The 16,238-nt window shown below is 42.8% G+C and overlaps 1 protein-coding gene across 1 annotated transcript; it reads left to right on the top strand.

The window, feature by feature from the left end:
* The first annotated feature begins 279 nt into the window (after window positions 1-279).
* On the top strand, window positions 280-8,936 carry ERMN (ermin). Its single transcript, XM_056861489.1, has 2 exons — window positions 280-690; window positions 8,387-8,936. Exons 1-2 carry the CDS (start codon window positions 447-449, stop codon window positions 8,860-8,862), a joined length of 720 nt encoding a protein of 239 aa, XP_056717467.1. The 5' UTR covers window positions 280-446; the 3' UTR covers window positions 8,863-8,936.
* The last annotated feature ends 7,302 nt before the right edge of the window (window positions 8,937-16,238 follow it).

Below are 16,238 nucleotides of genomic sequence, written 5' to 3'. Positions count from 1 at the left end.
TTCCTGTGACAAGGCCGATGGACAAAGGGCCGTTGTGATTTTGAGGACAACAATCTCTGTTTATTGCCGCTGGGCTGTCAGGCTGAAAGCCCCGCTCTGGCATGCCAGCACAAAAAGCTTTGTTGCTTGTAGATTGTTTGCTTATGCAAATGGAAGTGGTGCATGTTATTATGCAATGGAAAGAGCTCTAAAGGACCAGAGAGGTGCTGATTGGGTAGCCCCTTGGAGTGGGAGCCAGTGGCACATCCAAGACAAATCCCGATGTTGTCTGTCCTCTCTTGGGCTCTGCGACACTTTGAGGAGAAGGGCATCTTGTTGGCTGTCCGAGGGCAGTTTTTTAAAGAAGCAGTGGCAAAGGGTCAGTCGGCACTGATTTTGGCAGCAGTTATAGGATTGTTACCGGGACATATATTTCCACGAGCCACCGGTTGGATACTACAGGAGCCATGACGGAAGACTTTCAGGTTAAAGGTGGCGTGCCAGAGTCTAATCGAAACGCGCCCTCTGAAAAAGCACCACTCCAGGTCATTGATATTATCGATCAAATGGCAAATTCTGTGGAGATATTCCCCTATGAAAATGCAGAGTTTAATCCTGACTCTCTGCTTGTGCAAGCAGATCAAGAAGGAGCTGATCACTGTGTAGAAAATGCAGCCTGTGGTGTTGCCGGTGGGGAGAAAGAATGTCAAGGTAAAGTGCCGGTCTGTACATTCCGTTTTCCCAGACAGACTTTTAAATCTTCCTAAAATACTCTGAGTGGGGTTTGTTAGCTTTCTGTTTTTATTGATGTCCGTAATATTACCAACTCATGGAAGTGCTTCAAAGTTGCTGACATCAGTCACCAAACAAATATAAATGAAAAGACTGCTATTATGAACCTAAACAATCTATGCAGGCTTAAACACCTCTAAGTCCTATTTTATGCTTATGCAGTTTTTTCCCCTATTGAAACTGAAGACTTCTCAGTGCTTCACTTTGGTTGGACTTCGATTTTAATCGAACTTGTTCTATGTTTTTTGTGTGCCCGAAAAAAACACCACTATCCTAAAACCATGTACTTGGAAGTCAGTCTATTGATTGCAGCGAAATTTATTTCCACTATCTGTGGCTCGAGATCCCAATCTTACCTATAAAATAGCTCCAAATAGAGTAGTTTGAACTATGGTATGTTGTCAAAGAGATTAGTAGTTGCAGTTGTAATTGGGAAGAAACAAGCAAGAGGGAAAGCAGGATAAAGAAAAGTGCTTTTTTCAGGAAAGGAAAGACTGGGGTGGGGGGAAGATGTGCAACAGGTGAACACTGTTGTTTCTTAAAAAGAAATACAAATGTAATGGGCAGGATTTATCTGAACCTAAGAAATCTGAAGTCCAACTGATGTGAGTGGACCAGTTAAGCACCTACTTACATCTCTTCCACTGAAAACAATAAATAGTTCCCCATTTTGTGGTTTCAGGATGAGATGAGACTAAACTTTTAAACCAGCACTGATTATACAGTCAGTATGGATATGCTCTAGTACAATTTTGTGCATTTGCTTATGAAAGAGCACTGCACTCTTATACAGCCACATAAAGATATATATACTGTTTTGAGAAATATTGGAAGTCGAAATGCAGAGAAACTGAGAATTTTCTGTTGGTGGTTTTGCAGCACAAGCAACAATGCCTCCGGAGAAATTGCTCATTTATTTTTCACATTCTTGCTAGACAAGCCTCTTTACGAATATCGGTCAGTTTAAGAACTTGACTAGGGTATAGTTTGAAGCCACATGACATGAGCTTTGCTGAAGGTTTGATCAGTGTCTGGATGGGAGACTGCCAATGTATACTGTCTTGAGTTCCGTGAAGAAAACCAGGATATAAATATTATCATAAGTAACAGGACTTCAAACACTGGATTTTGACCAGGAGGAAGACACTAGTTTGAACCCAGAACTGGAGGCGGGTAGACCAGAGGTCCCCAAACTTTATCAGCCTGTGAGAACCTTTAGAATTCTGGCATAGGTTGGTGGGCACAACCACAAAATAGCTGCCACATAGGGTTGCCAGGTCCCTCTTCGCCACCATCAGGAGGTTTATGGGGTGGAACCGGAGGAGGGTGGGGTTTGGGGAGGGGAGGGACTTCAATGCCATAGAGTCCAAATGCCAAAGCGGCCATTTTGTCCGGGTGAACTGATCTCTATCGGCTGGAGATCAATTGTAACAGCAGGAGATCTCCAGCTACTACCTGGAGGTTGGCAACCCTACTGCCACAGGAGGCACAGCCAACCACTGAATTACTGCCATGGGAAGTAGAGCCAACCACAAGATGTCAGGGAGTAAGGTTATAACTCTAACATTAACTCATCAATATTTCAGGCAGAAACTTTGCTTAACAAGACACCATTTTAAATGAACATATTATTATATATATAGCTTACCTTCAGTCACATAGTGAACATTCTTGTGCTGTGGTGGCAGCTGCTGCCAAAGAAATTTTTAGAAAATCTGCACAGTCAATCAGATCTCTTTTGGCCAATCAAGCCCACCTGGCCCTTCCCATTTTTTAAATACATTCAGCAGGCCCCAGGAAAGGTATCCGTGGCACTGTGACACCCATGGGTACCATGTTGGAGACCCCTGGTGTAGCGTTCCATGCCCCCCCCCCAAAGAAGCCAAACTACTTCATATGCATCATTAAATGCCCAGTGGTCTATGTCAGTGATACTCTAAGGTGCAAGGCTACAGCTAGTTACAGGTTCTAATGCTGGGGTTGTTCAGTCTTTTTCCTCCACCCATCTATTCATTCATTCATTCATTGATCCAGTTAACCAGTTAACCAGTATTATGCATTTCCTTGCTTCATCTTCCCTCCCATAAGCAGAAAGCACCCCTTCCACTTAAACAGAGTGACTTTCCAAAAAAACTGCTGAAAGTAGAATATGCTATATTTTCTCAGTTTAAACATGATTAAAATCACTCAAATATAGAGAATTATGCTGAATTCTTTCAGAATAGATGCTAACAGGCAGCAGAAAACCCATTGGTAGTAAGAGAACCACAGGATATTTATTTTACAACTGTTTTTTTAACTCAGAAGAGTAATAATGGAAGGCGGGGGAGTCATAAACACATTTATCAGAAGTAGAAAAGAGCAGGAGTCCAGTAGCACCTTAAAGACTAACAAAATTTCTGGCAGGGAACGAGCTTTCGTGAGCCACAGTGATCACTTCATTGTGATCTATCAGTAGTTACCTTTGTTTCTCATACAATAAAAAATTCAACTGTTTAGAGAAAACCGTCTCATGCTTTCCTCCACCAATGCTGTTATCTACCATCACAATGCATTGTACAAGCGCACGCACACAAAGACTTCCTAAGTAATCTTTGACAGCCTCACTACTCAAACTCCTGGGAACAAATACTTTATCTTTAAACAACAGACAGCTTTTTTTGTACCTATCCAATTTAACATAATTAATAGTTAAGACACCACAGGCAAATGTTGAATGGAGCATTTGTTCCAGCGTTAAAGCATCGATTAAACCAGAGAGGAGGAGCTGAGTTGGGACAGTTTGACACCCGTCTATATGATGCAGCGTCTTCCACCTTTGGGTGAATAAAGCCTGGATGCAGTATGGCTCTTGTAAATGCATATAGAACGCGACAACACATATATGCCTACATACTGCGCATTGCTTGTGATTGTGCTGTATAGAATTATAAGTGAGAGATGTTTGCCTATCTTTTTCAAGATAATAGTTAATGCGAAACAGGTGTGGACCGCTGCTATCAAAGGTGGTGAATTGTCAGGCAAAGCATGGCATGAGCACGGCATTTAGGGATTGGGCAGGGCATTAGTGACAATTACCTAGGCACCAACTAGACAGAAGTACAAAATGGGCCTTGATCGTATACTGATTGCATATCAACATGTACCACATTTTCTTTTCACTTTGGAGTAAATGGGCAGGTTTTCAAGTTAGTAAACGTGTCGCTAGCAGTTCACTGAGAGGCTTAGTCAGGGCAGTAGGTCAGGCAAAGCACATTCTGACTGATTCTTAATGGTCCTGGGGCTGCAACCTCCTACAGTTGAACTCATTCAGCTGCTGGATATTGCTGATGAAGGGAGGAATGAACTGGAGGTGTTTGTTTATTTTATTTGTCCACAAGAAGGCTTCTGCTTAGCAAAATGTATAGCATTTGAAAACAGTTATGAATCTTTGAGACCGATTCACATGCTTTCTGGCCAGCAACTGCTGAGGGGACAAAAACAGCCAGACTGTACTTTGTCTTTGTAGAGCTGAAAGCTGCAGATGCAGTCTGTCAGAGCAGGATTTGAGTACCCAGCTCACAGTCCATACTCAGAGCAGCCCAGGGAAGGAAGGGGGCAACTGATTCAACCCGAGAACCTGCTTCCAGTGGTTCATTTCAGATATCACACAAAACTATGGTTAATTTAAATATGTTTGTGAAACCAGGGTTCAACTCTCAGACATTGTTCAGACCAATGCTGGCTTCATTTCCTTCTCATTGTTGCTTAGGAAGGTGCTGCCAAAGAACAAGCCAGGATGTCTGCATCAACACATCACAAGAAACCACAGTCAAGACTAACGGTGGTTAATAACCCAACTCCAGATCCTGGTCTGAAAGACCCTAACTAGCCAGCATTAGTGAAGTGGCCGCATCCAGACAGATAGACACGCTAGAAACATAGAAACCATACAGTTGGAAGGGACCCCAGGGTAATCTAGCCCAATCGTCTGCACAATGCAGGAAATTCACAGCCCCTAGCCACTGCTATTTTAATAAACCATGGTTTTGCATCATGTCTGAACTGAGCTCTTCTATAACGAGTGAAATGCTTTTTAAGACCTGGTTTTATTCACTCAAAATGTGTACTGTGAAGATTTTTATGTAAGGCAGTATAAAGCATTAGATAATGATAATTTCTGAGTACAGTAACACACAAATGTATGAAACTGCTTTTTACTGAGGCAGAGCATTGGTCTATCAAGGTCGGTATTGTCTCCTCTGACCCTGAGGTAAAAAAAAAAAGGATAGTACATAGAAACTAAGAGGCCAAGAGAAAGAACAAGAGAGCAGGAGAGAGTGCTGTTATGATCTGAACTTTTGTCTTTGTTGATGCACATAAAAGCCCATTAAAGGTCCTGGTAATGGTACCACTGAACAAATTGTGCTCTTGTAATTCTGTTCTGCTACCTCTTCCAAAAACATGTTTCAGGAATTATCTGCAGATCTTATTGAACAGTAACAATTGGATTTTATGGTCCCTGTCTAGTATAACTAAGGATAAAATGAGTAGCTCCTGCCATGATTCTTTTGGAACCTCTTGGAAGCAAAATTAGTAAGTGATCCGCACAACTGTTGTAACTATTCTTAAATTAAAAAAAAACATTTATAGGTGCTGCTATTAAATTAGAGAGCTGTCTGGCAATTAAAACAATAAATAAATTAGTGGTGGTACTGAAGCACCATTGTTCTGCCTAGCCAAAAGAAAGCTATGGTTTCACCAAAACGTTTTTCTCCAACACTACTGTACATGTGGTTATCTTCCCTAGTCTATAAATTACATGAAAAGGCCAATAGTAACATTTCTAGGGTTGCCAACTTCCAGGTAGTAGCAGGAGATCTCCTGCTAATTCAACTGATCTCCAGCCGATAGAGATCAGATCACCTGGAGAAAAATGGCAGCTTTGGCAATTGAACTCTATGGCATTGAAGTCTCTCCCCTCCCCAAACCCCGCCCTTTTCAGGCTCCACCCCCAAAATATCCCGCCGGTTGCGAAGAGGGACCTGGCAACCCTAACCATTTCCCACCCTGAATACCGGTGCAGAAAGCTTGCAGAAAAACATTATGCTGTAGCTTAGCTTGAATTGAGTTTTAGAAGAAAATACTTTAGTTACCATAGCTTCATTCCTGGTAAGTATGTGATTTCAGGACCTTCATATTGCATTCAGTGTTGACTATCTGGATTTTTTATGTCAAGGCCGGGCAAATCATTCAGATCTCCTTTTAACCACGCGTCAAAAGCCATTGTTGCCCAGTGGCACAGAGGGGCCAAAGTCAAGCTAAGTAACAAAGTAATACGATTCAGCTGTTGTGCAAATACAGACATGCACTGCATACCCTTCAACGTTTCACAGCTGAAAATAAGGACATGCTTGTAGCACCCCAGTTCTTACACCAAGGAGAAGTGCCCAAGTTAACCTCCAGTTAGGGTTGCCACCTCTGGGTTGGGAAATACTTGGAGACCTGATCTAAAGCCAAAAGGATATGTGATTTTAGATGAAGGATAACTTAGAAAAATAATATCCTGTAAAAAGTTCAAAACGCACCTCAGCAGCTGCAGTGTATGAAATAGCAGATGATACTCCGCATGGAGCCTTAGCGTTCATAAACCTCCATTTACCTACATGTGCACTAGAGACAGCTACTGACTCAGATATTAAATTTCTAAAGACCTGAGGAGAGAGTTGAATGCTTAGGAATGACAATGCTAGTAACTAGTAACACTAACCCCACAAGATAGAACAGGGGGCAGTGATTTATTAGAGACTGGTGCCTAAAAATTAGGCTTCCCTGGTCCATCTTTGCCACCGGCGGGAGGTTTTTGGGGCAGAGCCTGAGGAGGGTGGGGTTTGGGGTTTGGGGAGGGACTTCAATGCCACGGAGTCCAATTGCCAAAGCTGCCATTTTCTCCAGGTGAACTGATCTCTATCGGCTGGAGATCAGTTGTAATAGCAGGAGATCTCCAGCTAGCACCTGGAGGTTGGCAACCCTACTAAAAATAGGAACCGACTCTGGTAATCAAGATGGCAGTTCATAGCCTGAAGGAAATACGAGAGAGGGCTTGCCATGCAATTGTTTTCAATATAGTATTGCCGGTGATGATTGTGACTTGATGTTAATATTTACTAGTTCACTCTCGACAACAAAAAAAGAACACTGTCTTTCTCTTGGCTCATGGCCCTTAGCGAGTCCATAAGACAGAGTGAATGGATGGACAAAATGGATTAACTGCCCATTCAGTATTATTACCTCAAGTTTGGTTTGGGGCATTTGTTCTATAAACCAAGCCTTTTGTGGGTGGTGATATAATTAACCCATGTTTTCAGCTGATCCCATACCTTGATCCGTCAGGCTCTGCCTGAGGCATCAAGACATATTCATTTTATTTATTTGATGCATTTTTATCCTGCTCATACTAAAGATGGTGTATATAATACTCTCCTCTGTCCCGTGGTGCAGAGTGGTAAGCTGCAGTACTGCAGTCCAAGCTCTGCTCATGACCTGAGTTCGATCCCAACGGAAGTTGGTTTCAGGTAGCCGGCTCAAGGTAGCCTTCCATCCTTCCGAGGTCGGTCAGATGAGTACCCAGCTTGCTGGGGGTAAAGGGAAGATGACTGGGGAAGGCACTGGCAAACCACCCCGTAAAACATAGTCTGCCTAGTAAACGCCAGGATGTGATGTCACCTCATGGGTCAGGAATGACCCAGTGCTTGCACAGGGGACCTTTGCCTTTACCTTCTATGTTATCTTTATAACAACCCCGTGAAGAAGGTTAGGCTGAAGGCAATTGACTGTTCCAAGGTCACCCAGTAAGTTCCATGGCAAGTGGGAATTTGAACTTGGGTCTCCACTATGCCACATACCCCACTGGCTTTGTGCCAAGCTTTGGCATGCCTCAAATTGCCAAAAACTACTCCCTTGCCGCCTCAAAACTCACCAGCATCTACCCTCTTAATCACTTGAAATCCTGGTCACTGACCAGGTATTTTAAAAAATCTTTAAGGCGATAAGTTGGAAAGAAATAACTGTGTATGAATGAACAGCAGACTTGGGAGCAGAATATATGGTACACTGTACAGCATTCAATAAATATTTATTAATATAAAGGCTGTATGCCCTTCTTTATACCTAATATCCACATAATTCAGTTAGTTTATTTGTGCAGTGTATATCTATTTAAATATATAGATATCTATATCTATCTATCTATCTATCTATCTATCTATCTATCACCTCATTTACTGTCTTTGCTATGAATGCCTAGATATATCCTGAGGCCCTCATTATAATCTCTCAGGCAGTATCTTGTTTTGTATGAATGATAAGTATCCAGACTAAAACACATGGACAAAATCTTACTGTTGTATGGTAGTAATAATACTAGCAATAATATAGTGTTTTAGAACCTCACTTATGTTACCTCAATAATCCTGTCATCAGCCCTGTAAGGAAGGTTGCTATCCACATATTGCATATGGTAGTGGGGCATTGATAGTAGCTTTGCTAAGGCCATATAGAGACCTGAGGCAAAATTTGAACCGCAGACATACTAGTTTACAGCTCAGTCTCCTAACCATTGCACTGTTTGTTACAGATCTCTGTGAGGAGAATTATCTTCTAAGTGCCAAAGGTCATGAAGGAATTGATCAGGAGGAAAGGATCACACAACATCTTTGGGAGGAAAAGGCCCACCACACTAATGAGGCCAAGGAGGAACAGGAAGAAGCACAGCTGCAGGAACACAAGGAGCAAACTGAAACGGAAACATACTTGGAAGTCAATGAGAATGCAACAGAAGAAGACTCTGATGGGGCAGAAGAAGTCATGCAGAATGAAAATAACGGAGAGTCTCATAAAAAATGGCAGGAAACCAAAAGCAAAGAATTTTCCCCCTTCAATCCCAGGAGTAACTCTCTGATTGAGCAACCAAGCGAGCAGCCAGGCTCCATGAAAAAAAGTGATATCTCCCGGCACACTTACTCTCGATACAATACGATATCTTATCGGAAGATCCGCAAAGGAAACACGAAACAGAGAATCGATGAATTTGAGTCCATGATGCATTCATGAACTGAAGCAGAGAATCTGATTAGCATGATGAGACTTCCCTCCTTCCACTGGGACAATTCTCTCCCTTGTAACATCAAGTTCAAAATTTCCTTTTTGAGTCTGACCCAACTAAAGTGAGTCATGACTAATTCTCATTCGAACCATTGGTACAAATTAGTTGTGACTGAATAATCCCATTGCTTTTAGTGGGATATAGTAATAGCGAATTTTAGCTGCATTGTGTCCAGTTTGTGTAATTTAAGAATATACTTCAAAAATGTAACCGCTGGTGTTTCATTATGAAATAACAAATACCTGCAGTAGATAAATGAACACTAGCCTGATTTAACCTAGGCAGATTTTGAAGGTAGGAAAAAAATCTTTTTTTTTTGTATTGGAATTGAGGCAACAGACAGCCTTAAACTAACTAGTGATCACATAAATGCATATGAAATAATCAAGACACTTGGGCATTATGGTGACTGATTTCCTGATAATAGACTAGACTAGAGGATACTATTATAACAATAAAAGTGATAACACTTTTGTGCTGTGTTCTATCTTTTAATGAGTTTTGGTATCATTAAATGCATGCCGGTGTTCAACCTCTATCAGTTTCCCCACTTATACTACCGTTTTGTTGTGATAAAATAATTGCATAGGTTTATACTAGATTAGTTTTAGATTATAGGGACTGAAAATTTTGGTCTAGTGACTAAGAGTGTAATCCTGTGCACACTTATTTGCGAGTACGCCCCACTGGATACAGTGGGATTTACTGCTGAGCAAACATACAAAAGATTGGGCTATTACCTAGTTTGATTGACAGCTAAATCAGTACATTCACGTCTTTAAAAATCTTAAAATTGTTGTATCCAATCCATGGAGTTGGGGCCACACGTGTCCTTCTGCTCATGGGAGGATTTCTTCCATTTGTTGAAATCCTTCTGCTCAAGGAATTGGATAATCTCAGCAAGAAAGGTAGACTATAAATGAAGTAAATAAACAAACAAACGTATTTTCCAACACAGTAAGGTCCAACCCCATGTGTGGAAGTTTTCTGTGCTTTAAAAACGCAATCACAAAAGAGATGGAGCCAAAAACAGTGAGCTGTATTCTATGCAGGGGCAGGCTGGTCTTTTGCTGGGAGTCATGGGTGACCAGAAGTACATATGAACATATGAAGCTGCCGTATACTGAATCAGACCCTTGGTCCATCAAAGTCAATATTGTCTACTCAGACCAGCAGCGGTTCTGCAGGGTCTCAGGCAGAGGTCTTTCACATCACCTAATTGCCTAGTCCCTTTAACTGGAGATGCTGGGGATTGAACCTGGGACCTTCTGCATGCCAAGCAGAGGCTCTACCGCTGAGCCACTGCCCCTCCCCCAAGCTGGGCCAAGTGGCCTGCATGGCTGCAAACTCTGCTGGAGTCAAACAAAGTAGGGTTGCCAGGTCCCTCTTCGTCACCAGCAGGAGGTTTTTGGGGCAGAGCCTGAGGAGGGCGTGGTTTGGAGAGGGAAGGGACTTCAATGCCATAGAGTCCAGTTGCCAAAGTGGCCATTTTCTCCAGATAAACTGATCTCTATCGGCTGGAGATCAGTTGTAATAGCAGGAGAACTCCTGCCACCACCTGGAAGTTGGCAACCCTACAGACAAGCCATGGTGATGATGGCAATGGGTGTACACTTGCCCAAACCCACATGGTCTGTTTGCTTTGGGCCACGGCAACAGTTTTTGTTTTTGCTGTCAAGTCACAGCTGACATGGTGACCCCGTAGGGTTTTCTAGGCAAGAGACATTCGGAGATTATTTGCCATTGCCTGCCTCCATGTCACAATACTGTTATTCCTTGGAGGTCTCCCATCCAAATACTAGCCAGGGTCAGGGCTGAGAGTGTGCAACTGGCCCAAGGTCACCCAACAAGCTTCTATGGCACAAGTGGGGATTTGAACCTGGGTTTCCCAGTTCCTAGTCTGACACCTTAACCACCATACCACGCTTGCTCTCTGGCAGCAGAAATAGGCTCTCCTAAACCCAGAGGGGCTCAGCAAGATCCTTTTAGTCTCCCAGTCTATCCTGACCCTATCACAACTTTTTACAAAACAGCAACATTGGTCTGATGGTGGTAGCATAGCTGGAACTTGAAGTCAGATCTCTACTGGCCTGTACTGTATTACCACTAAAGGGTTCTTTGATAATGAGTTTTACATTTTTGGCAGGGTCAAATATTGGTTTGTAATTTTTTTTTGTCCATTGTACAAGGCAATTCTTTATTGTCTAAAGAGAAAGAAAAGACACTTCTTTATTGTACAAACAAAACACTGCCCTCATTGTACCAGTGCAAGTTGTTTATTTGACCCCCGGCTTATATAAGCCCAAAGGAACTCTCTTCCGAGTTATAGCATGATGGTTATTGCTGCAATTGTCTCGCAGAAGATGTAAACAAATCCTTCCTGGACTATTTCTTTGTGAGCCAAAGAAGCCTATGGCTGCTACTACTTGCAGTTCTGATTAACTAGGGACAAACAAAAATTGCTAAAGGATCTATTGTGGTTATGTATTTCAAAGGAAATGAACCATGGCTCATGAAATATTCTTAATAATGGAAGATTGTTTCCCAATGAGACAGGTAAAGCACAGACAGAACCCTTATTCAGGTTACTTTTCGGTATCCCAATGCAGCAGAACATCAGCGGGTATAGCTGCTCCCATCTGGGTCTGCAAGAATTTTGCTTGCATCATTCAGATGAAGAGTGTTTGCTGTTTTTGGTTCATGATAAGGAGCAAATGCAACAGGGTGGCAGAAGTCAATACGTTAACAAGACATGCCTCCTCAGCTGCCCTTCTCCATTTTAGCTCAGCATCTCCACCAAACTATATCTGATGCCCCAATGTTATCTGTCCAGGAAAGGCCACTGCTGGCTAATCAGTTGAAGCTGGTATAGGCACTTGTGGCCACAGTGCTACCTGCTCATCCAGCAGTAGGCCTGGGTTCAAGAGCACCTGCAGACTACAGACCCATTCCTTCAAGGGGAGTGCAACCCAATCCAGAATGGGTGACATCTTAAATCCTAGTTCAGACCTCCCACCCACCAGTAACACATCCGTCTTGTCGGGATTAAGCTTCTGTTTATTAGCTCGCATCAATTCCAAAACTGCCTCCAGGAACTGGTTCAGGGTTTCTACCTCCTCCCTGGGATCAGCTGGAAGTGTGGAATAGAGGTGTCATCTGCATATTGGTGACAACCCAGGTCAAATCCCCGGATGACCTCACCCAGTGGTTTCATGTAGACATTAAAGAGCACAGGGGACAAGATGGAACCTTGTAGGTCCCCACAGATCAAAGGCCATGGGGCTGAAGAGCAGTCCCCCAACACCACCTTCTGAAACCCTTCAGGTAGGATTGGAACCACCACAGAACAGTGCCTCCGAGTCCCAGTCCAGATAGGCCGTCAAGAAAGATACCATGACCGATACCATCACGCCTCCCCTGTCCATCTCCTGGCGCAAGTCGTCCACCAGGCGATCAAGGTTGTATCAGTCCCATAACCAGGCCTGAAACCAGACTGGAAGAGATCTAAAAGTTTTCCTCATCCAGGAAGGCTCGTAGGCAGGAAACAGTTCATAAAAATGGTAAAGAAGGAGGTGGTGGTAAAAAATTTTGCTCTACACAAAATCCCTCTGTTGGCCTGAAAATGTTTGTGAAACCACATTCCAGACAACAGCTCCAAACTGCAATTGATATACATACAGCATGTAATAGACGAATGAAAAAAAATGTCCCCGACAAGATGTTTCTGGTTGAATGCTGAGAAAAAATAATGGCCATGCAGTAGAAGTGCTACAATGGAGCAAGAGTTGAGCATTTACTGGGATGTAAAATGAACCTGTGAAGGCAATACCTCAAAATCACATAAAAGCTCATAACAGGATTCAATGAGAATGGAGACAATTATAGTAAAAATGATTTAATTCAGATTTGAGTAACAATTTTATTTCCATTTTTGTAAATAACTTCTTTGTTTTAAATACTAATTTTGCCTTTAAGATTACTGCAACATACAGATCTGAACACCATGTAAAAAGTTGTCTACAACGCCCACCCCGCATCATATTATATAAAAGTTATTGGCTCACATTTGAAAATATATATGTCTTTAAAAAATAAAATAAGGAATTAAGGCACCACCTTTCAGTTCATATAGAGTCATGGATTAATCTCTGAGTTATTTATTGCATAGTACCATATTTAAAAAGCAGAGGGGGGGAAGTGTGCTCATAAACTCATTAATGGCATGCTCATTCAGATCCCCCCCCCCCGAAAAACAGAGGTATTAAAATGCATACATTTTAATCTTGGACACAAAATGTATGCAGGGCCACTCATTAATTTGCACTAGGAGCAATTTATTTAACAAAGAGGACAACAGGTAGGATAATAATGAATTATGTAGGGAGTCAGCAACACACCTGCCTGGAGTTTTTCCTGTGTTAAAAAAATACCATTGAATTATCTTTAAATAGTGAAGTTGTGAAGGCCCTGCAGAAGATGCGGTCAGAGATTGACAGGAAAGTCCACCAACACTACTGCTGTGACCCGTTACACAGTTATAATGAAGTGAAATTTGCTGTTTGAAGTCAATGAAAAATGTTTTGGAAAATAAGTCAAAACAGAAATTCCTGCCTGGGCCACATACTGAAAGAAGAGAATGGTTGAAATGAGTCAAAAAGCAAAAATAGCCACCAAATGAAGCAATGAAATTAAAAAACAACAACCCAAAATGATATTTTTGCACATCCCCATATAACACTTTTTATCTGCAATCAATGAACCTTCAGACATGCAAGCAATGCAGTGCATCTCTTTTGATGGAACAGGTTCTGCATATATACCGGTAAGCAAGTTAATTGCAATTAATTTATATCTCATTAATTTCAATGGTACTTAAGACTGGATCAGGTCTGCGTGTGGAGCATCATCGAAGAATCAGTCAGTGCTATGGCCTTTGACAACTTTGGTCATGTATTAGGAGGGATGGAAGCGGCTTAAAAAATGGAAGTGCTAGCCATCTGACAGATGGGTACACACACAGATCTGTAGGGAAGGACCTTAGGGTTGCATTTTGTTGCTCTTCTGATGATTTCACGTAGGAAGCCGCCTTCTACTGAGTCAGACCAGTGGTCTATCAAGGTCAGTATTGCCTACTCTAACTGGCAGCAGTTCTCCAGGGTCTCAGGTCAAAGACTTTCACATAATCTACTATCCAATCCTTTAAACAGGGATTGAACCTGGGACCTTCTGCATGCCCAGCAGATGCTGGCTCACTGTGAGCAAAGTGCTGACTATGCAAATAGTGATCTTTGTAAATTGTCAGATGCTTGGGTGCATCCAGGGGCCTGGGTAAACAGGTACTAGGAACATGATCTAGGCTAACGTAAACAGCATTAACTCAGTTGTCTTGCCATGACTCTGATCAGGGTTGCAAAAACACTTGTAAAGCTAAGAAGGGAAGGAAATTTGAAGGTAGCAGCAAGAAGAAGGGATCCAGGTCTTAGTGGCCTCCTGTCCTCTTCCTTCTAGCAGCAGACATCACCATCTTGCCTTTTTCAGCATTTTGGTTGCCAGGCCAGCTTTAAACTTCCTGGTGGCTGCCACAGTTCTTGCACCCATTTCTGGCATTGGAAGTGTACCATTTCCAAACAGGATAAACATTTTTCTATGCTTTCAGTTTCTAAAAGTTTACTCTTATACAGTTCCCTACACGCAGCTGCGAGGTAGCTGATAGCATCCTTCTGTTTAGAAGAGTTGCCAAAGGCAACCAGGTTCACTGTGGCCTTGTAAATGGTGTGACTTATGAGTCTAAGTCATTTCCAACTTGTATCTGTGAAGTGGAAGAACATAAGAATATAAGGGAGGGGCTGTGGCTCAGTGATAGAGCCTCTGCTTGGCGTGCAGAAGGTCCCAGGTTCAATCCTTGGCATCTCCAGTTAAAGGGACTAGGCAGGTAGGTGATGTGAAAGATCTCTCTGCCTGAGATCCTGGAGAGCAGCTGCTGGTCTGAGTAGACAATACTGACTTTGATGGACCAAGGCAAGAAAAGCCATGCTGGATCAGACTAAGGCCCATGAAGTCCAGCAGTCTGTTCACACAGGGGCCAACCAGGCAGCTTTAGGTAGCCCACAAGCAAGACGACTGCAGCAGCATCCTGCCGGTGTCTCACAGCACCTAATATAATAGGCATGCTCCTCTGATCCTGGAGAGAATGCACCATGAAAAGCATTCATTTAAACTAGTAGCCTCTCCTCCACGAACACGCCCACTCCCCTCTTAAAGCCTTCCGAGTTGGCAGCCATTGAGGAAGAAGCAGCCCTGCTCTGCAAGTGTTTCAAACACATTTACCTTAACTAAAAAGTTTTAAGGAGCCCCCTTCCCATCAGCATCATCAGGCGGCTTCCTTACTAGAAGTTGGACATGGCAATCAGATGTTCTCACAGGCATATCAGAATAGAGAAACAGCTGCAGGTGCTCATTTTTGTTAAAAAGTGCATGTCAGAATTTTTTTATTGTGATTCCACCCCCCTCCAGCTATAAAAGCAAAAAGAAAAAACCCCATTACGGCAAAAGCACACACCAAACAAAACAAAAACGAGAAGGGGGATGATTGGTGTGATCTCTCTGTGCTTCTCCACACTGCAATGTTTCTTATCCCAGAGGGGACACAGAAGATGTGCTTTGAAAGCACATGGGATACCAACACAGGAGACAAATCTGTTCAGACACATGAAGAATGAGGCTGTAAGTGGCATGATGGGCAACGCAATGTGACCGGGACATATGGCTGCTCCTTGCCTGCTAAATGACAAAGGATGGGCACGTCAGCGCACAGAATGCAATGACATGCATGCTTTTGATCAAACATGAGCGCGCAGATAACATCTGTGTAATTTTTCTGATAGTGACTGCAGGGCAGCTACACTAGAGGATGGGGGCCAGAGGAGGGGAATCGGGGAGACAGTCGGGAATGAAGCCGACTGTGAAGTCTTGTCAGGCAAATCAATATTTTGGCAGGCTCATCTTGTCAGACGTTGTCAGCATTGACATGTGGCGTGACATCGATGTTATAGAGGCCTTCTTGGTCGTCAAACAGAATTGTAACAAGCTGTAAACATTCTGGATGATGGAAAGCTTGACTGTTATCTGGCTTGTATGGTGACGTATATTAGGCTCTGAGAAAGAGGATGCTAATCCCCCAAGCCTCTTGCCCTAGAGAGGTTCCTCTGCCTTTCAGCAGAGCCTATAGCTACAGGCAGTGATGGGGTTCTTCAGCGGGTTATCCCAGCAGTGGTTGAGTTTAAAGGGCTGAGGATGCCAGCTAATGGGCTAAGTCCTTGAAAAT

This window comes from Euleptes europaea, chromosome 15 (genome assembly GCF_029931775.1).
Source record: "Euleptes europaea isolate rEulEur1 chromosome 15, rEulEur1.hap1, whole genome shotgun sequence".
Classification (NCBI taxonomy): Eukaryota; Metazoa; Chordata; class Lepidosauria; order Squamata; family Sphaerodactylidae; genus Euleptes; species Euleptes europaea.
This window is presented reverse-complemented; position numbering and strand designations above follow the sequence as displayed.